At 40.6% G+C, this 20847-nt stretch overlaps 1 protein-coding gene across 2 annotated transcripts; it reads left to right on the top strand.

Annotated features, from left to right (window-relative positions):
- Positions 1-503: 503 nt before the first annotated feature.
- On the top strand, positions 504-18851 carry plekhm2 (pleckstrin homology domain containing, family M (with RUN domain) member 2). Of its 2 annotated transcripts, XM_026153978.2 has the most exons (20): positions 504-1076; positions 2767-2873; positions 3689-3798; positions 3887-3986; positions 4126-4213; positions 4308-4482; positions 5231-5290; positions 10399-10672; positions 10754-11539; positions 11623-11692; positions 12041-12131; positions 12642-12706; positions 13043-13131; positions 13490-13622; positions 14037-14227; positions 14509-14574; positions 14698-14857; positions 15040-15219; positions 15808-15924; positions 16044-18851. In XM_026153978.2, exons 1-20 carry the CDS (start codon positions 1017-1019, stop codon positions 16179-16181), a joined length of 3060 nt encoding a protein of 1019 aa, XP_026009763.2. In that variant the 5' UTR covers positions 504-1016; the 3' UTR covers positions 16182-18851. The 2 variants fall into 2 exon arrangements, with proteins under 2 accessions (XP_026009763.2, XP_026009765.2); XM_026153980.2 differs by lacking the exon at positions 5231-5290.
- The last annotated feature ends 1996 nt before the right edge of the window (positions 18852-20847 follow it).

Below are 20847 nucleotides of genomic sequence, written 5' to 3'. Positions count from 1 at the left end.
CACGCAATAACGGTGTTCATTGAAATGTTACGAGTGGTTTGGTCCACTGAATGTGGAGCTGCTATGATTTGTGCTTAAGGCAAAATAAATGTTTAATGACACTCATTTTAATGTGCAGATACTTAACAAGAAGCGAAATGTGGGGAAAAGTAAAAATGAACAACTATCAAAACTCTAGATATTAAACAAACCTTAATCTTGATATGTGCACATTTTTAAAAAAGAGCCAGGGTGCTTTAGCATTTACCAACATGAACAAGGTCTGAAGAAGAGCTGGAAACGCTGGGGAAAAAAAGTTTATGACTAAGTTAAAACAGTGGAGTCTTGTGCCGAATTCATCACTTCATTCAGATTAATTCAATCACACACTAATTTACATTGATATTGGGTTTTGGAACAATTCTGAGCATAAAATCTTTAAATTTGCGAAAATTTAAGGTCCTTCAGTCTGCGATTAACAAACCGGATGACGTCATTGACGTAACTCACTGACGGCGTGAGTTCAGTTGTCACTCAGAAGACGATAGCATGAAAGTAACCTTAGCATGCGTTACATTGATTAATTAACTACGGAAATAAGCACAAAGAGGTGACTTAAAGTAGGCGTAGTTCACAAGTGGCAGTCAAAGTAATAAAACGCAGAGTGTGAGAAAAATCAGTTCTACTAACAGTAAAATGTGGGTTAACTTTAAAACTTGTTAGCTATCGCAAGCCCCTAGAAAAAAAAAGTCGAGTGGCTAAAGCTAATGCACAGCCATAGGGTAACTGCACTAGGTTAACCGGGCTGTTCAGTGACTGAGGTTACACCGCTTCGCTGTTTTTTTTGGCGTTAGCACTATAGTCCCGAGCTAGTGTCGGTCGCTAACACTGACATTAGTCCTATATTGCTAGTTTGGAAACCAGTTGTGTTGGTGGGCAGGATAATGTTAGCAAGCTACTGCAGGCGGCGTTAGCTTTAGCAAAACAAGTGCTTTGAGTCAGCTGACTGCCTGCTGAAAGCTGCCAACAGACCAGTGATGGATCAACTGAAAGTAAAGGATCGTATATTGGAAAATATCTCATTTTCTGTTAAGAAGGTAAGCGCTGCTGGGGTTGGTTACCGCTAAAATACTGCCAGACATTTTCGCGTTAAGATTTTTCACACGTTTGAATCACTATAGCTAACATTAGGTCATCTTTTGTCTGCTAAAGAGGGCAACTTTCAAGTCAGGAGGACACAGGAGGGCCTTGCCCCTACTGATAAAGAGAAAATAGCGCAGTAGATGTTTCATATAATGTTTTATGGCTCCAGCTCTCAGTTAAGTAGAAGTTTGTGTCTTTTTTGGCTATGGTAACAAAAGTGACACCAAGCCCCTGTGTTTGTTTACTGCGGCATCTGTTATAAACATACCTGCAACCATAAATCCGACACATTTGTAGCAAAAGAGGTCAGTGGATCTTTGCTCTTGATTTTAAATGTAAGTAATGGGCCATTTTGGAAGTCATGTGCAGATCTGCTAGGTGTTGTGGAACATTTCCTATAACCTGACAGACAGCATTGCACCGTCTTCCTTCTTCTCTCCCAGTTAGCTTTTGCATTCGTTTTCAAAAACCACGTTTTTCTATTTAATGATTTATTTTTTGTCATTTTATTTATTGTTTTATATCGTTTTATATTATTACTGTTATTTATATATTTAATCTTCTTCCCCTTGACATTTTCATTTATCTGTGTTGTATTTTCCAGTCCAAATCACCAGTCCCATAATCGGGTGTTTGAATTAGAAAAATTCCATATTTGTTTATTCCATCAAGCAAATATTTGTGTTTCACCAGGTTTTACCCTGTAATTTACCATGTTCATATGTTTTATTGGACTGACACCTAAAGGACTGTAACAGTGCTTGTAAGCAGATATTCCTCAAGCTTGTGGGCAAATGTACAGTGTTTACCTCTGACAAACATTAGTCATGTGAATAAAGTCACAGGAAATAAATGATCGTTTTTTTCTTGAGTTGCAATCCTCAAACCCCAAAGCGCACACAGTTTGTTCATGCTTTGGTATTTTAATACATTATATTAGGTTCAGGATTAAGTTCAAGGGGCTTTGCAGGTCAGTCCAGGACAATGAAACAGTGTTGCCTGTCACTATTTGGTCCTCGGTGCCAGCACATGCGATTTGAAGTGAAATAGTCACTACAAGGATAGAAGTGGCACCGCTCATCACTAATCACATTGAAGACCAATCACGTGAACAATGTATGAACTAAAGCCTGTTTAGTACCTCCTGTCCCTATTATAGGTAACAAGAAATACATGCATATCCTATAGCTAGCTGAAGTCTCCAGCCCAGAGTCAAAGATATTTTATGAAGTCTGTGCTGCAGCCAACTTACCTTGACTGTCAATGTAAATCATGAAAGGCGAACTTTCTTGGCAAGTCCTTGACTTGGCTTAAATTCCTTGGTTAACTGTGTGTTGTATTGTATGATTAATTTTCTTGAGACCTTGTCCTAAATGTTATTCATGCAGTGTTGATGGCATCCATAAATATACTTTAACTTCATCATCATATTGCTTTAGTTTCATACAACATCATCTTTGATTTCAAACAGATAGTTTGAAATCAAAGATGCCGTTGTGTGAAACTAAAGCAATACAAATAACAGTGAATGACCAGTTTTACAAATTCAGTCATGGGAAGAGGTCCTTTACATGGTTATTGGTGGCTATTTTATTTGTCTAGAGTGAATGAACAACAAAACAAACCAACGATGTCTCTTCACAGCTGCAGAGTTACTTTGCTGCCTGCGAGGATGAAACTCCAGCTATTCGGAATCACGACCGGGTACTGCAACGGCTCTGTGAACACCTTGACCACGCTCTGCTATATGGGTAAGATGGTCACTAGAAGCAGATTGCACACACTGTACATAAAAGCTACCATGACACCATGATTTGCAAAATTCCCATCAAGCTGAGCATTTTACTTGTTGCCATTTGAGTCCTTTCAAGCTACATGTCAGTGTGTAGACACCCTAAAAGGTTGGTTTCGTCACTCATCCAAATTACTTTTTCAGTCTCAGCTGACTGTAGGTTTCCCCAACCTTAAAAAACAGAACATTTGTACAGTAACTGAGACCAGCCCAATGAAGAACAATGAGCTGTGAGGTCAGTGTCTTGATCATTAATATGCAAATTGTCACAACCGTTGATAAACAACCACCGATCAAAGTCCATTGATCATTGATCAAAGGCCATGAGTGTGGAGACAGCTTGTTCGATTTGTCAACAACAAGATGGTCCTGCCCTAAAGCATAGCCTTGTACAAAATAAACATCATGTTCTGTTTCCATAAGACCTGAACCTAGAAACTGAGACCATAAACTCTTCCAGAAAATGTTTACTGAGGCCATGAATCAATGGACGAACAGTCCACTTTTGCTATGCGCTCTGACTTTTTGCAGCTGTGTGAGACTCCCCCTGCTGATGAGGGAGAATGCTGTTTAAAATCTCTTCTGCACTGCTTCAGTTTTCAGATCCAGATGTTGAATAGATCTTTTGTATAAAGTCTATGGATTGAAAGAGCAAACATTTGTATCAGTTGTATTTTTTCTGTGTTTTTCTGCAAGAATTATGTCCATCCATGATATCTGTTACAACTTGTGGATGCTTTTGGTTTCAGTTTACATATACACTTTTCACTGCAGGCTGCAAGACATTTCTTCAGGCTACTGGGTGCTGGTCCTTCACTTCACTAGAAGAGAGGCTGTGCGGCAGATAGATGAGCTTCAGCACATAGCAACCAACCTTGGTCGAAGTGAGGCATCTCTCTTAGACCAGCACACACACATGTGGAGTACTTGGAGAGTAAATTATTACTGAACTATTATGTTTGTTGTTTGTAGGTCGTGCATGGCTATACCTGGCACTGAGCGAGAGCTCTTTAGAGAGCTATCTTCGGCTCTTTCAGGAGAACCAAGCACTGCTGCATAAGTATTATTTCAAGTAAGTCATCTAGTCCTTTGATCCCGATGGCTTAAAGGAAATGAAATGTTGCTAATCAGTTATATTGAAACTGAAACATTGTCTTTTGTGAACACGTCTCACAAATTTTTGTTTTTTAAAAAAAATTCTTCACGGGTAGGAACGCACTGGTCTGCAGTCACGACCACCTCACGCTCTTTCTCACACTGGTGTCCGGCCTGGAGTTCATTCGCTTCGATCTGGAGCTGGTTAGCATATACTTGACTACCATATCAATACAAGCTAAATTTCTTAAATGACTGCAGCATAACTATATGTTTTTGTTGGGTCTTGGTGGTTCAGGATGTGCCCTATCTAGATGTGGCCCCCTACATGCCAGAATACTACAAACCACAGAACCTGCTGGACTTTGAGGAAAGACTGCCCAGCTCAGACAGCCTGTCTCTGCACTCCTTCACCTCCCTCACCTCCACCAACCTGGAGTGGGATGATAGTGCCATAGCTCCTTCTAGTGAAGGTAAGGTGTACTTAATGTGCTAATCCGTAGCTAATTTTTATTTCCTGCTTTTCTTACTTTTCTTCAGATTTGATTATGTGTGTTTTAGAGTAGAGAAACAGACTAACTGGTTTTGCAATCTTTGCAACTTTACACGCTATTAATTCTTTAATAGCCCTTAAAGTCAAGATTGAGTAGTCAGTTTATTTTATTTATTGAATTTTTTTTAATAGCCAATAGAAATATGTAGTGTTAGTTTTAAGTGTTGCTGTGTCTGCAGTGTGTGGAATTAGCTCTCGTGTCATTATATTCTGCTCTTCTGCTGAGAGGACATGCAGGCATGGCAGGCTGTATTTTGGGGTTTATGATGTAATCAGGGTTCACATCAGTGCAATCACACACTCATGTGCTTTTGCTCATACTGTGATGTCAGGCTAATGGCATGTCAAAGCAGAAGTTAGTTTGACCTTGGCCTTTTATTACTCACAGATATCAAAGTGCATTTTATCAGCTGACTTGGCGTGCAGATGCCATTTGTCATTGAATATTGTCATCAGGGTGATTGCAGCACTAAGCATTTCCCATTCACACCCCACAAAGCACCAAGCCAGTTCTCCTTTTTTTAGTCTAGTTTTCCGCATTGATTCTGTTATTTTGTGTTCCACATATCATGTTGTTTTACTGTTTCTGTGACATTGACTAAGTCTCCTCTCACCTGTCTCCACTCCACCTCTCTCTAATGTTGAATGTTATTCCCTCCTTTTTTTAGATTATGATTTTGGTGACATCTTCCCCGTGTTGCAGTCATTGCCAAGTGCAGACTGGGAAGGTGGGACATTGGTCAACCCTCCCTCTCCTGCCCTACCATGCCTCCTTCCTTCCTTTCCTTCCTACTGTCTGGCATGTTTGTGCTTAAAGCATGCTGGATACTCTACCAGTAAAAACTGCTAGCTGGTGTAAAATATTGTATCTCAAGACACAGAAATACACTTAATGGGAAATGGGTAAGAGTGGTTGAGTTTTATGTAGGTGATTTCAGTTGAATTGTAGGCAAATTTCAATCTGAAGTTTTGTGACACATGACTGACTTTTTATGAATGAATGTGATGTACATTTACTCCCATAGCTGGGAATTTAAAATTGCATTGTGTACATTTAATACAAATTTAAAAGCACAGTGCTTTCTTCCATAATTACTAGGGGTACAACAATACACAAAATTCACGGTTCGGTTTGATACTTTGGTGTCACGGTTCGATATTTTTTCGATACAAAAAAATGTTAATGCCTTTTTAATTTGTCATTTATTAAATTTTCACGGCACATTCCGCACCACATCTCTGTGCGTTTATCATTTGTTTGAAGCCAGCTCACCTCCTGCAACTACTTTTCCGAGAATACGTGCTTCTTTTGTGGTTCGGACTCCTTCTGACATTTCTTTGGAGGTGGAGGAACATCACAGTAATTGCTTAAAGGAGCTTCTTCGACATCTTTAAGAGTTCTAAACAAATGTCTGTCCTCCTCCTGAAAATCTTATGTATGCAAACACGCGTTGCAACTTCTTATCTTGTGCCCATTTTTTATTTTGACAGCGAATGCGCACCTGCGGACCACTTATGTGCAGCCCTGGTTATTTCGCTTGTGACAGCCCTGACCCGCTACATAGCCCCCACCTAAGGGGTCAGTCGTCCCCAACGACCCCATTACCCCACACAAAGTCCTGCAAATGTCCAGGTGCCTTCTTTTGGCGCACTGGCCGGTCACGAGGGGGGGGGAAGTCACTCGGGTCAGAACATGGGGCGCCACCATCATCCCACTTCTGACACCAATGTGGCGAGCTCAGACAACGAGGAGACGGAGGTATCGTTTGGTCTTGCTTCCCGTGAGCTAGCCAGGGAGCACAGCAGCGCAGCAACAACAACAACACACAGGGCGCCCTCTGACCCCGGAAGGACACACCGTCGCAGCGAGAGGGCGTCACCCGTCACTATGGCAACATAAACAAAACATAACTGTACAAACAGAACCCGGAACAGCCCTGACCCGCTACAATATATATCCTGCTGCTTTTACACAGGCACTCACATAACGCTCAGCGATTCTCTGCGCGATCAACCTCTCACATGTTTAAGCTTGCTGCAGGAGATTTCACTTGTAATTATCATCACTCACCAATCAGTGCTGTCGCTCTCTATACACAGTTCGCACGATTGCAAAGTGAAACAAGTGAAAGCAAAAAACAAGCGCAAATTCAAACTCGATTTCAATATGTCACATATTGGCAGTGGCTCACCGATGCCAATGACATAATTACCCAGCTACATTTCCGAAAGAATGCAAAAGCATTGACATATATTTTTCCTTCCTACGATAGCCCGACGGGCAGGGCAGAGATAGATTTTGGTAGCCCGACTGGAAAAATCGCTAGCCCCAGGACATCGAGCAGGCGATTTTGCGAGCCCTGTATCTGATTGAGAAATCACTCATCTTTGGAAAAGAGAGTTTATTACAGAGAAATGTCTCTTTCCAAAATAAAAGCTATACTATCCGCTTCTTCTGGGCTATATTCTCAGCAGCATATTAAACATATCAGGTCCCCATAAGGAGAATCATGTGCTAACGGCTGTCTAAATGACTCGGCTAAAGTTAGTAGCATGCTTGTTGTTTTTGTCTGCTTCCGCTTGTCTTTGCACTAGGATGATGTCTGTGTAAATGTGCAGTCATATTTGTTGTGTTCCCACTAGTGCTGTCAGCGTAAATCTCGTTGAAATGATGTTAACGCCACAACACGGCAAATCTCCGTTAACGAGCTACCACGGATCGCCTGTGCATGGGGCTGGACGGCCAACACGTTAATGAGCTAACTGCACTAACACACTAGGTCCCATCCATGTAATTGAGCATTGCGTGGCACATCCAACATACTGTTTTACTTTAGTCCATGACCCGCTTACCTTCAGGGTCATACGTCACATGAAAACCAAAATAGTTCCAAACGCCAGATCTGAATGAGGGTGGGGGAGGTTCAATTTGCCATGTTGCAAGGAGAGCTTAACTTCTGTCTCGCTAGCTTGCCCTGCGCTCAGTGAATCTGCGTTCGACTACTCAGCCTAGGCTGTACTGTCGAGCGCAGATCCACTGAGCGCTCAACACAGACAGCATCGTCAGCAGGAAAGTTGATAAAATAAATTAAAAATTTATTTTGTATTGTTCGATACATATGCGTACCGAACCGAAAGCACTGTATCGAACGGTTCAATATCGATACGAGTATTGTTGCACCCCTAATAATTACAAAAGTGAACCTCATAGAAAAGGTAGCATTTAATAAACACACGCATAGGACATAGGTACTTCCAGCTGAAAGACTTTAGTAAAGCTTTATTAAATAATCATATTAATTCAGTTAGAAGAGAGGCTTATTTTACAGGAAGGTCATCATAAACATTGACTAGTAAGTTTGTTTCACCTGGGAACTCGGTGTTGGGTGGGTTATAAATGAGTACAAAATTATAAGCCCCACTATGAACATTTTTGTTTTTAAAATTATTTTCCGAGTGCTGTTAAACAGGCCAAAGATTTGTTTTAATGCAGCTTTTCCAAACATCCTTGTTTTATTTTAGATGCTTTCATTATTTTACACAGAGAACAAAATTATTTCACAAAAACTACCAGGGTCACAGTTATTAGCTCTCCTGATGCTAAAAGTCAGTTGTGTATCTTTTTTGCTGGATAACAGCCTGCAGGAGTTTGTTTCACGTCTGCTGAGCAATCCCAGTTCATTTTTCTTTTGCGATTCTCTCAAGCTCCTCCAGATTCGATGGTCTTCTGGCATGGATCTCAATCTTCAGTTCATCCCACAGTTTTTGAGGACTCAAGTCAGGCTTTGTACAGGCCAATCAGTAACATTCACTTTGGTTAACTGGAGGTAGTTCATCTCCAGGAGCGACTTATGTTTGGATTAATGGTGTCAGACCCAGTTTTGCTGCGGCCTGCTTGAGGGTTTCTTTGAAAATCTTCACATATCCTTCTTTCTTTAGGATTCCTTTCACCTTGATGAGATTCGCAGTACCAGAAACACTGAAGCATACCTACTTCCTCATACTCCCACCACTGTGTTTCACTGCACATAAGTTTTTCTTGGTCTACAACCTCACAGTCCATTCCTGTGCAAGGTTCTAGTGATCGTCTTCTTTGAGAGTACAATTCCCGACTCGGTCTTTGAAATTGTTCCCTTGCTACCTCAGCCAGGTTTGTTCTGTGCTGTGTCGCTCTCTTTGAATTTCTTGATGATAGTTCTCACTCCAGTTCATAACACTTTAGAAATGCTTTGTATATCCATCTCCTGGTTTGTGAGCGTCAACAATTGTTTTTCTTGAGTCTAACAGATTTTTTTGTGTTTTTGGCATGATGATTTCTCAAGTGACAGCTCAAACCCTCGCTGAAGTTTTTATACTGTGTAAACTGGAAGATAACCCTCAGCTTTAACTTGATTTTACTTTGACTATCACAAAGTTAAAGTAGTTTGTGCTATGGCTCAGTAAAAAGGTCAGTTTTTCAGGAGGCTAATAATATTGATCCTGGATTTTTTTTCCCCCTGAAATAATAATGTTATTGTGTGCAAATTGAACTTATCTATGGTTTCTAAAAAAAACTAGTATGTTTAGAAATGTGTTGAAAAATTCCTTGCTCTGTTTAAAAAAAAAAGGACATTTTTGACATAAGCTTTAAATGTCATAGTTGGACTAATAATTTTGCCCTCATTTGTATTTGCTTCCGTCATGTTGTGCATGTGTTACTTGTTGGGAGAATGGTCCCTGTGCTCACTATGCCTTATTATTTACCACAGCAAGAGATGCTCCTGAAGTAGCTGTAACTCACCTCATTGAGTCTGTCTCCGGTACACTGTGTGTCTGTCTGTCTGGCATACCATTTTGTGTAATGTTGTCCTGTGTCATGCGTTGCACTGGCCTAGGTTCAGCTAAGCTGTAGTGTAAGGTGATGATCATTCTTGGTCGCAGAGTTCAAATGAGCTTTTACTATATTTTACCACATGTGTATACATTAAGCTCCCGCATGCACACGCAATCTGCAAATGTGAAATTTGTCACAGTTCATTCCACGGACAAAAAATTATTGGTCCGAACATCGTTTGTTTGGAGAAATCTTCAAAGTCGTCTAACTCTTTAAGCTGTAGTCCTATTTGCTGACATCAGGGCTGAGATACTCCAGATTTCTGTCATGCACAGATGTTCTAGTTCTTAATACCTCAATTCCAGATATCCACCTTTTAGAAAAAGCAGGATGCTGTTGGATAACAAATGCTATTCTCCTTTTGCAGAGCCATCCTAGCTGCCAATGGCTCTCTATATTCTTGACAAAGCATGCTTATTCCATTTTCTGAAGCTTTGATGAGAATATAATTGTCAAATGCAGCTTGTACAAAAACACAACAGTCATTATTAATAACCCTAATGTCAAATACTGATTCCTCTAAATTATTCAGACATATCCATGTATCATCTAACTCTGCCAGCTACAGTGATAAAGCTTGACCTAGGTCTGTGCCTGTGAAAAGAAAACCTCTGCCTGTGTGCCTAACTGAGCTCTTACTTGTTGCATTTTGTGCTTTTTTTGACTCTGCCAAAGGCCTACCAAGAACTCTGCAGTCCCTAACATTTGTTGTGCTACACAGGTGAAGGAATACACGCACTTTTTTGTGGCGCTGTTTTGTTGGTCACTTCTCACATTCTGATAAAAATGCATGAATAGAAAGAATTCTCCTTCACATTACTTCTTTGTAGTATTTGCTACCAAACCAACAGGACGGTGCAAACGAAAAAATTCTGTGTATTTCTACAATGGTGTCAATGTAAATGTAGTAACTGCTGCTGCTTTTGCATGAAATAATTGAATCTCTGTGCCTTTTCATGGTAGAGGGTGACCTGACTGACCAGGCAAGCTGCCCACGATCCAGTGGCTCTGATCCACAGACGGTCATAAGCGACACTGTGGTGCTTTCTACCACTGTGAGGGTGAAGCTACCGCCTGTGTCTCCTCACAGTCCCACATTCAGACACAACCCGTTCAACGAGGACTCTGACACCAATACCTCAGCTGACGTCACACCAGTTCATGTGCCTAGCCGCCACAGTAGCACCACCACAGGGGATGACACGGAGATCAACAGCAATGAGCTTGAGGTTATTAGGTAGGGTAGATACAGCTTCCGTTACTGGCATGCACATATTTCTGGTGTTTTGAACAAGCGCTAACGCCTCTGTTGTTCCAGGATGGCAAAACGAAGGAAACCAACAAAGAAGAGACGTGGAAAGAGCTTTACAGATTCCATCAGCAGCACCCATAACTCCATCTCCTCTGAACAAGTGGAAATGGAAAGTAGCATCACTTCAGTAGATGCTGATTTAGTTAACTGCTCTATAGTGAAGCTGTATGATGAAGGAGAGTTGAGGAGAAGCCGGCTTGGATCAGAGGTTCTGGATGAAGGACGTGATGATGGAACAGGCCTGCGACTCCCAGAGATGGCAGACACCTCCATGGACAGCTTGGGCCAACCGCTGTGTGACGTCATTGACCAGCTCAATGGGACTCTGGATCGAGAGGACACCTGGGAACATCCAGAGGAGGACAAAAATAGCAAATGCTCTTATCGGAGCTCCGAGCCTCCTGCACAGCAGCCCTTTCGTAAGGATTCAGGGGGTAAACCACCTGATCCGGCCCCAGGAGAGACCTCTTGCTCCCCTCTGGCCAAAAGCCCCGGCTTCCTGCCGACCTCTCCTGTTCCTGCAGACGTTTGCTGCTTTACCCCCAACAGTCCAGACTCTGCTCCCACGCGTGGTAGCCACCATGACTCTACAGAGCTTAGCCAGTCACAAACTTTTTCAGGTGGCCTTGAAGATGAAAGAGAAGCAGAAGCGATTGCAGGACAAGAACCCGTCATGAAGGAGGAGGAAGACGCACAAACAGACAAAGAGACTTTTAAAGCTGAAGAAACAAAACAAGTATTACAAGAGGAGAAGCTTAGTCCCTCTGAAAGTTCTCATCCTGCAGAGTTTAAGTAAGCAGCTGAACAAAATGAGCTGTTTGTTGTTATACCCTTGTTTAATGTTTGTTTAATAGTGTTCGTCATTCAAATTTCAGGGTGGACAACAATCACTTGCTGCTGCTTATGATTCATGTGTTCAGAGAAAATGAGGAGCAGCTCTTCAAGGTAAAGACTGAGAGAGAGTTTTTTTTATTGTCTTTAAGGGATGGTGGTTTTAGTGTTGTTGCACCTGCTGGTTTTGACATCAGAGAAGTGGATACAGGTTATGTTTCACACTTTACACCAACCCTGTAAACAAAAACCTAAATTGATTCCAATTTCTTCAAAAATCATCATGTAACAGAGTTAAGTAACATTGATAATCAACAAATGTAATGAAGCTGCTGATGAACTGCATCCCTCTAAAAGTCCTGTGTGGATTATGTCATTTATCTAACATCGACATCATGTCGTAGGCTGCTTTACAGCAGACAGTTTCCAACACTTGTCTCAGCTTTTTCTTTGCGTTTTCAGATGGTGAGGATGAGCACAGGTCACATGGAGGGGGACCTGCAGCCTCTTTATCTGCTGCTGACTGACTGTTACATCTACCTGCTTAGAAAGGGTGAAAGTCTTGTCTGTAATAAGGGATGAACGAGTCCAAAACTTAAACTGGGAATTAATAATAATGGCATTTGTTCCCACAATATATATTTAAAGTATATATTTAACAGTTGTGGGAACAGTGGTGTCCAAGTTTCACAATTTCAAGTTTTATTGTCGTTACTCAGTAAAGACACATATTTCCCTGAACATTCAAAATCTTCCTTTACTGTCCACAAAAGATGCCAAAGAGAAAAAATGAACACATAAATAATATAAATAGGATGCACAATCATTTGAAAACAATAGAAAAGATTAGAAATATCAGCAAATGAGAAACACAGAAGAAATAGAAGATTTACATACAAAACTATATAAATAAAATAAAAGAATCTAAGCTGACATATTTATATAATTTAGAGTACTACATCAGCTTAATGTGCTGTAGTAGGATAGCAGTGCCTGTATTTGGGCTGCACATAATGTTTACACATGAGATTAACATTTCTGCATGTCTCGTATTCCTCCGCAGGTGCAGCAGAGAAGCCCTACACAGTAGAAGATGCTGTTTCTTATAACGAGCTGGACTACATATCAGTAAGCTCTTAATTACAGAAGTTGCATGTTTCTATTACGCAGCACGCAGTTACCTCATCATATTATATTGGTAAATGGCCTGTATTTGTAAAGCGCTTTTCTAGTCCCTAAGGACCCCAAAGCGCTTTACACATTCAGTCATCCACCCATTCACACACACGTTCACACACTGGTGATGACAAGCTACATTGTAGCCACAGCCAGCCTGGGGCGCACTGAGGCGCCCCAGGGCGGGTTAGGTTTAGGGTACATCGCATACAGACTACATGCTCTGAGTTGTGAAGCCAAACATGACAGTTTTGTTTCTGATGATGTCATGATGTCGTTTTCATTTAGGTGGGCCTCGACCAGCAGACAGTAACTCTGGTTTGCACCAACAGACGAAGAAAATTCCTGTTGGACACAGCTGACACCTCGCTGACAAGGTGCCTCATATTTGTTTTTACCAGTTTAGCTCCACGCAGTGTCTGACATGTACAGTATTTACGTCCGTCTGACATGATTATGTCTTTGCAGCATGCCTGCGCAGTCTCTCCTTTCATATTTGCATGCATGTATGGGCTTACATGTCAGAAATCAAATAATCTGCACTGAAATGAAGACTCTTCTGTGACTTAAGTTAATTTTATGTCCAAAGCAGGAGGCTAAATAAGTATTTCCATCCAACTGTAAGGATGTGAGCCGGAGAGATACTGACTTTATAGAAGCACGAAGGTTACACCACCAAATGGTTGTTAGTCCCGCCTCCTTCTGACCTCAAGTCAATTTCTTCTTGACTTTTAGTTGGTTCCTGACTAGTCTCAAGTCAGCTATGGTAAAAGGATGTCGAGAGCCTCCGTACCCCTCAGTTCTGACAGACGCCACCATGGAAAAACTGGCGCTCACCAAATTTGTCTCCCAGGAGTCTCACTCCGAGGTAAAGTAACTTTAAACACGATGATCACATTCATTTCAATCATTACTGATATATAAAAAAGAACTTCATGGTCCACCTGTTCAGGTAGGAGTACATATATGTACATATTTCATCCTCTAGAGTACATATTTATACTAAAATAACCACTTTCCTTCAAAACAGCTTAGCATCCCTAACATCAAATATTATAACCCCAGTTTCAGTTGGGGCACTGTGTAAAATGTAAATAAAAACAAAATGCAGTGACTTGCACATCTCATAAACCCATTAATCACAGTAGAAGATCAAAAACATCTTCATGATTGTTTTTCTTCGTAGGGTTGTAGAATAATTGAGAGTCCCTGCTTTATTGCTTTCATATTTCTTGGCAGACTTTAAAAGAGGTGGCTAACTGATCCTTACCTGTGTTCCCAGGTATCTGAAGTGTCTATTAAACTGTATTCACTGGTTCACTGGGAGGATCCTATGGACATGACTTTATCTCCCCAAGGTGGTCCACCAAATCTTGGAGGATTTTCCAGCACAAAAGAAGGGTCTCTGCAGTATCGGTCTGGAACTACATACCTGGGTAAAGAGCAGTGGAAGAACTGCTACCTCGTTCTCAGGTACGAGCAGGTTGTTGTCTCCTTATTTTAATATCAAACATTAACCCTCAAGCATTGTGTGTTATCAGTTTTCTGAGGTCTCTTTCCTTGAAAAAGCAAATAAACCACTGATAAGCATTAACACCACTGACATACTTTTATGAGTACTATGTGCAAAAAGTGTAGATTACATTTACCATACACCTCACTTCCTTCTATTCACTTTAGCAGTCATAGTGAACTGTATGTGTTTAATGTGTCTTTTGTTAAGTTGAATGTAACTATGCTCTCTTGTCATGCAGTAATGGGATTCTGTACCTGTATGCAGAAAGAACAGATGTGACCCCCTTGCTCTCAGTCACCATGGGGTAGGCTTCATATGCAGATTCTTCAAAATCCATGAAGCAAATGTCCAAAGACACTGAAGTTCACTGGTATATTTTTCTCATGTCGTTTGTATTCTCTCACTTCTCTCACTCTCACTTCAAAAGAGGAGAGCACTGTGGAGGCTGCCGTCGCTCAAACAACACAGAACGTCCACATGCTTTCCAAGTCATCCTGACAGAGCGCCCTCCGCTGGTGCTCAGTGCAAACAACGAGCAGGACATGGCTGAATGGATGCAGTTACTCTGCCAGTCTGTGTCTAAAGGGGTGAGAAGAGAAAGATAGTAAACACAGCCTGTTCATTAGTGCTCATGAGGTTCACCCAACCATAAAAAAACTCTTTAAAGAGCAATGGTTATGGTCTATTTTAGATATTAAAAGAGGAAGTGCATTATTTTCCTTCTATGTATCGGCCATATTAAAATGACATACAACCACCTTGCTTCCAGGTCATTCCTCAGGGTGTCTCCCCCACCCCGTGTATCCCATGTTGTCTCGTGGTGACAGACAAGAAGCTGCTGACTTGCCATCAGGACTGCCAGACGAGTTTCTTTCGTTCACTGGGCAGCGCTGACATCTGTGATGTCATCGCTGTCAGCCTGGAGGCAGACATGGCATACTGTGTTATTGTGAGTGACCATTTCTAAAGCTGGTGTTAGTTTTGCTAACATGGCTTACCAGTGTAATCTCTGTCCTATACTGGAAATTGTACAGCACTGCTGGAACCACTGGAAATTGTATCATAATTTAATGAATGTTGATAAAACTCATGCTTGAGCCGATTACAGCCGTTGCCTTCGAGGTAGTCAAGAACTATTGCACTGCTGATCTGGTGGAACTAAAGTTTACAGAATGTGCCATCAGATTTCAGTTTGAGGGGTTACCTCATTTTCTCTCAAATGGTAAATAGACTCATTCTTCTACAGCTGTTTTCTTCTCAAGCTCTAAAAACACTTTGTATAACACACATAAATTCATACAAGCAGTTTTTTTTGCCTGAGTGCTTTCTATGAACACGCTTCAGGGTTCAGTATCTTGTCCAAGGACACTTTTGCATGCAGACTGGAGGAGCCAGGGATCGAACCACCAACCTTGCACTTAGTAGATGACTTACTGTCACGGCTGCCCCATGTACATTGCATAAATTACATTTCACTGCTTTAACACTTTTTTAACACTATAATAAGCATCACTGTTATTCTCCAATTTGTTGGTAGGAGTTTGCAGCTGATCGGGCACAGTTCCTCCCGCCCTGGGTTTTGTACTTCAGCGGCTGTGGAGAAAGAGATCGATTGCTGCAGGCTTTGGACGACGCATGGAAGGCCATTTTTCAGGTAACAACATCGCTTAGTCTGTCAATTGTTGTGTGTTTAAGAAAAAATAGAGCAACTGTGCAGCCAGTGAAGATAACTACTGTCAGGATGTAACCCTCATGCACCCTCTCCGCACACAGGTTGAGCTTCCTCACAGAGACGTTTCTGATCCATTGGTGCAGAAACGCTGCGGCGAGGCACTCGAGCTGATGAAGAGCGCCTGGCAGAGAGCCGACAGTCTGGCTCGAGGCAGAGCCCAGCGTGAACCGTGGTGCTGACAGACACGCACGTGAATATCTATACATTTGCGTGTGTTTGCAGCCACTGAGTCTGATAGTTTGACAGGATGGGGTGTAACAGTTTGTGCCACTGCGTAGTCATAAACTAAAAGACTTATAAACCAACGAGATGTGATGTGGCTTGTGATGAACCTCTGATTCTTAAATGTAATCAGAGAAACTTCCTGTTGTAGAAGCACTGCGTGATGCACATCACATTGCAATGATGCAAGACTGCAGAGTCTTATAGTAGCCTGATAAAACAGCATTATAACTCACTATCTTGGTATTCCTCACACATGGGAGCAGTGTAGACTGAGTCATGCCAAATCAAAGACATTTGCTGTCACATGATTTGACAATTGAGATATAGATAGAAAATGATAATTACATTATTTAGCAGATTGGAGAAGCTTGATGGAGACACAGAACAATTACCAGAAGCTTCTCTGTAACATGAGAGTTTTATGCACGCACATATACAAAGCCATTAATGAAACAGGAAATGGTTGGTTGTTGGTTTAGTAAAAAGTTGACACTCCATAGCCAGAACTTTCTGCACAGCTCACACACCCGTGTTAAGAAAAAGTCACTTGTTGCTTATTAACACTTAGAAAACGTGCTTCTGAACCATAATGGTGGCGTATCATCAGTGCAAACATACAGCACTGCACAGTATCATTGCATATTCACTGACGGTTACATATTTGTTGTGTACGTTTGGGATTAAATTTCGGTTTGTCAGTAAGTAGTTACTCTGAAGTATTGTCACATACACACAGCACATCATCGGGAGAGAATGAGGATATCCGAATACTTAAAGCTTGCACTGTTACATAACATGCTCATGGCTGCAGCATCTGTCCGAGTTCTCACTTTATCAGTTTTAACATTTTCATTCAGATGAAAATAACTTCTTTCAGGAAATACAACAAACTTGCCTTTTCTCCACTCTGCAGAGATGGAGGTTTCCATGCTGACTTGCACTTTTTTTCCCAGTTTTTTAAGCGGTACTGGTTGTGGAATTGCATTAACATGCCATGTTTTATTTTATTTCCTTTTTAGAGAAAATGGGAACAGTTGTTACCAAATTATCCAGTTTGGAGGTTTGTTTTTGTTTTGTAATGGAGGATTTAAGGTTTGGGTGAGGAGTTGTTTAATAACTGAGAGCTAAAGAATGTTGACTTCTCATTTTTATTTTGCACCCGTAGTTTATGCTGTACTGTAAGTTCTGGCCACACATCTAGATTATAACATGCCTGCGTCCTCTGCACTAGTCCCAAAGTAGGACCATGTTTGAGGTTTAAAATCCTTCAAAATTTTACAGTCTAGAGCCTTTTAAATAATAGCCTGTTACATTAGCTAATGGTAAAGCCTTAATCTGGCAAGAATACATAATTACAGGACAAATTTAGAAAAAATAAAAAGCCTCCTTACTTGGCATAGAAATGATTGTCCGGAGACATGAATAATGCATGTTTGTCTTTAGTATTGAGCCTGATTAGAGGGTTAAAGTGCTGCTGCATGTGCCGTGTGACTGCTCTTTCTGGAAGGCTGAGATAAATATGAGGTTTTCTTTGCGATGACAATGTTGCCTTTTTTAGCAGAACTGAATTAAATTGCCAAATTATTAAATTTAAGCATCAGGTTTTTTTTTTTCTTTCAGCAATGCCTTACACTTTATAATTTCACAGGGTCTAAAACAATCAACGTTTTCATTCTGGGTCCTTTGAGAGAAATGTCAATGCTTGTGCTCGATGTAGGTCTGTGGGTCATATACGTCTTACCACTACTTACTGTTGAATATGTATGGAAATGTTACCCAAGCCCTATACACATGTCACTGTGTTGCTCTCATGTCCGCATTGATTTGTATTTTAAGCTCTTCTAAGTGCCCCATGTTCTCTTTCACCTTCTGCTTTTATTTATTCATATATATAATTTTTATTTTATTTTATTTTATAAAGAAATCTAATCTCAGGTGAAAAGGGTACTTCACATCAGAACACTCACCAGTTGCTTCTTCTTTTTTGAGCATTTTATTACTATTATTATTATTAATATTATTTAATTTTTTTCTGCTTTGCAGCAGTCCTTTTTAAATTTTCTGCTTTCCTTTTGGTTCCTCCCTTGTGCTCGGTGCATTAAGAAGTGATTTTGCACACATGGACGGCTGCAGAGTGATGTCAACTGTTGGAAAAGGTTTTCTGGAGAAATCCTTTTATATTTTAATGGGTTCCAAAATAGGGTTGGTTGGCAGTGCAGTTAAATTCGTCTCCCACAGTGGGAAAGAAGCATTGCAATATTTGGACTTACTTGAAATGTTTGTCGGATGATTAATAATGAATGTGTTTAAGAGTTGGAGAATATGAATTGTATATAACGAGAAAGTCAAAGTTAGTCCTTTTAAGCAGTGTTTTTGCAGGTGAGACATTGCTGGCCAATGATGGAAGACATCTTTTAAGTAATGCATTATGCAAAAGCGCTTTTTGATTTTTGTTTACTGCATGTAATATTTTTATTGTGTTTAGCATTTTTATTAAAATGTACATGAAGCACTAATCAAACATAACAGTCCCTGAACTCCCACTTGGAGAAGTGCATGTCCTGAAGGTTTTATACTGTTCATTTAATGTAACGAATGTACAAATAAATCTTTGTGAACTGTAACCGAACCCCGTCTCCTGTGGTGTCATGTCCTCTGCTTTTAGTATGCCTGTTTGTGTTTTTTAACAGCTGCCTTTTTGTCACAGGTCACGCCAGTGAAATATGGTGCAATACAGTGGAGTCATGAGGGCAGTTGTGTTAGCGCAGGAACAGAATATTCACGGGTAAGAGGGCATCTTAGGTCACTATGCTTTTAGGAAGTGTAACACAAAATGTGTTCCCATTGTCTGTGATTGCTTTAGATACATTTCTTGTGTATGTTTGCTCAATTAATAGTTTGTTTTTGTAGTGCCTATGACATGCTGCTTGGTGATTTGTATTACCTCTACAAAGGAGATTATGTTTTGAATGAAGTCTTGAATGAGTTCTGTTGAGACCTAGTAGGGGTGTAGAGTGGGCTCATGTTAGCAATCTATTCAAATTTGGCATACTTCCCCTTCAAAGTCCACTCAATAACTTATTGGTTGAAAATTGACTTAGCAACTATGATTCTTAAAAGTGTGTTGTGTATTGTCAACTTAAAGAAAGTACCATGTAAAGATTTAAAATATCATGTTACATTTGACCTCTGACCTTTTCTTCAAGCCCAGTAGATTGAGCTGATGGTCAAAGTGATAACAATGCTATGTAGAGCTTAAATAGATATTCATTTGTAATTTTCTGTACTTTACACACATTTAAAAAGAACAAATAAAACAAAATGAATAAGTGAATAAGATACAATACTAATCCCTTAAAAAGTAAACACTACTTCAGTCACTTCTTCTGTGTTTTAAATCAAAGTGTTCAAATGTTTTCTGACCAAATGTCACACTGAGACAGTGACAGATGAGCTGTTACATATTCATAGTTTGCCATTTCAGTTACTCTAATTTCTCTGACACACCTGCAGAGGTCATACAAACAGTTTGCATCCAAGCCTGATGTCAACCAAAGTGTACAGGGACGTCTATATGGTGTGTGTGTTGCGGGTAGTGAGTAACTTATGACTGAAACACCCAAAGTGCTTTTATGTGAACCCAAGTTATTTACTTTTGGCAGAGCAAATATGGGTTTTAAGTTCGGAGCACCTTGCAAATGCTCAAAGTGTCGATAAACTTAAAGGATGTTTGGTATCAGCTGACTCAGTTTGTAGTGAAAGGAAGACGTTCAAGATAGCATCAGATACAATCCAGAGTACATGTTAACAACTTCCTTTATTGCTGATAATAATTTTATAGTTGCTAGGGCAACCGTTACCACTGGTCTTGTTCAGAGGTATCTTTATTATTTAGTAGTACAGTAATAGTGTGCTTGTGAGGTTACCATGAAAAAGAAAGCTGTGAACTCTTTGTAGTAACACAGTTTCAAAATCATAAATAGGGTTAGAAGTTGAGACTGAAAGACTTGAAACCAAATGTAAACCATTACAAAACAGCATCACTGATAGAAAAGGAGGCTGTGATGGCTTATGGCGAAAAAAGAGGAAAGATGTTGATGTTGGATCGATGTTGGGTAAAATATCAGGGGTTTTGACCTCTAGGGAAATTCACAGGAAAAAGTTTAATATGAAAATGAAGATTATGTGCTGTGCCCTAAAGGTTTGTTGTGGATAGCTAAGGTGAAGCTCCAGAGCAGGGGTCTCGAACTCCTGCAGGTTTTAGATGTGTCCTTGATCCTACACAGCTGATTTAAATGGCGAAATTACCTCCCCAACATGTCTTGATGTTCTTCAGAGGCCTGTTAATGAACTAATCATTTGATTCAGGTGTGTTAATGCAGGGTGAGATCTAAAACCTGCAGGACACCGGCCTCCGAGGCCTGGAGTTCATGACCACTGCTCTAAAGCATCTTTCAAACTCGCCAGTGTTGGCTCCGGCATTGCATTAAAATCCACTCAAAGATACTGGTGATGTCATCATTGTTTTTAAAATAGAGTTTCCCTTTGACAGCACGACTCTGGTTACTGTATGTGTTGTGTTATTCCTTCATACATGTCTCACAGGTTCGACTCTGCTCT

Source organism: Astatotilapia calliptera, chromosome 20, assembly GCF_964374335.1.
Source record: "Astatotilapia calliptera chromosome 20, fAstCal68.1, whole genome shotgun sequence".
Lineage (NCBI taxonomy): Eukaryota > Metazoa > Chordata > Actinopteri > Cichliformes > Cichlidae > Astatotilapia > Astatotilapia calliptera.
The sequence above is the reverse complement of the archived record's forward strand: the minus strand, read 5'-3'. Positions and strand labels throughout refer to the sequence as shown.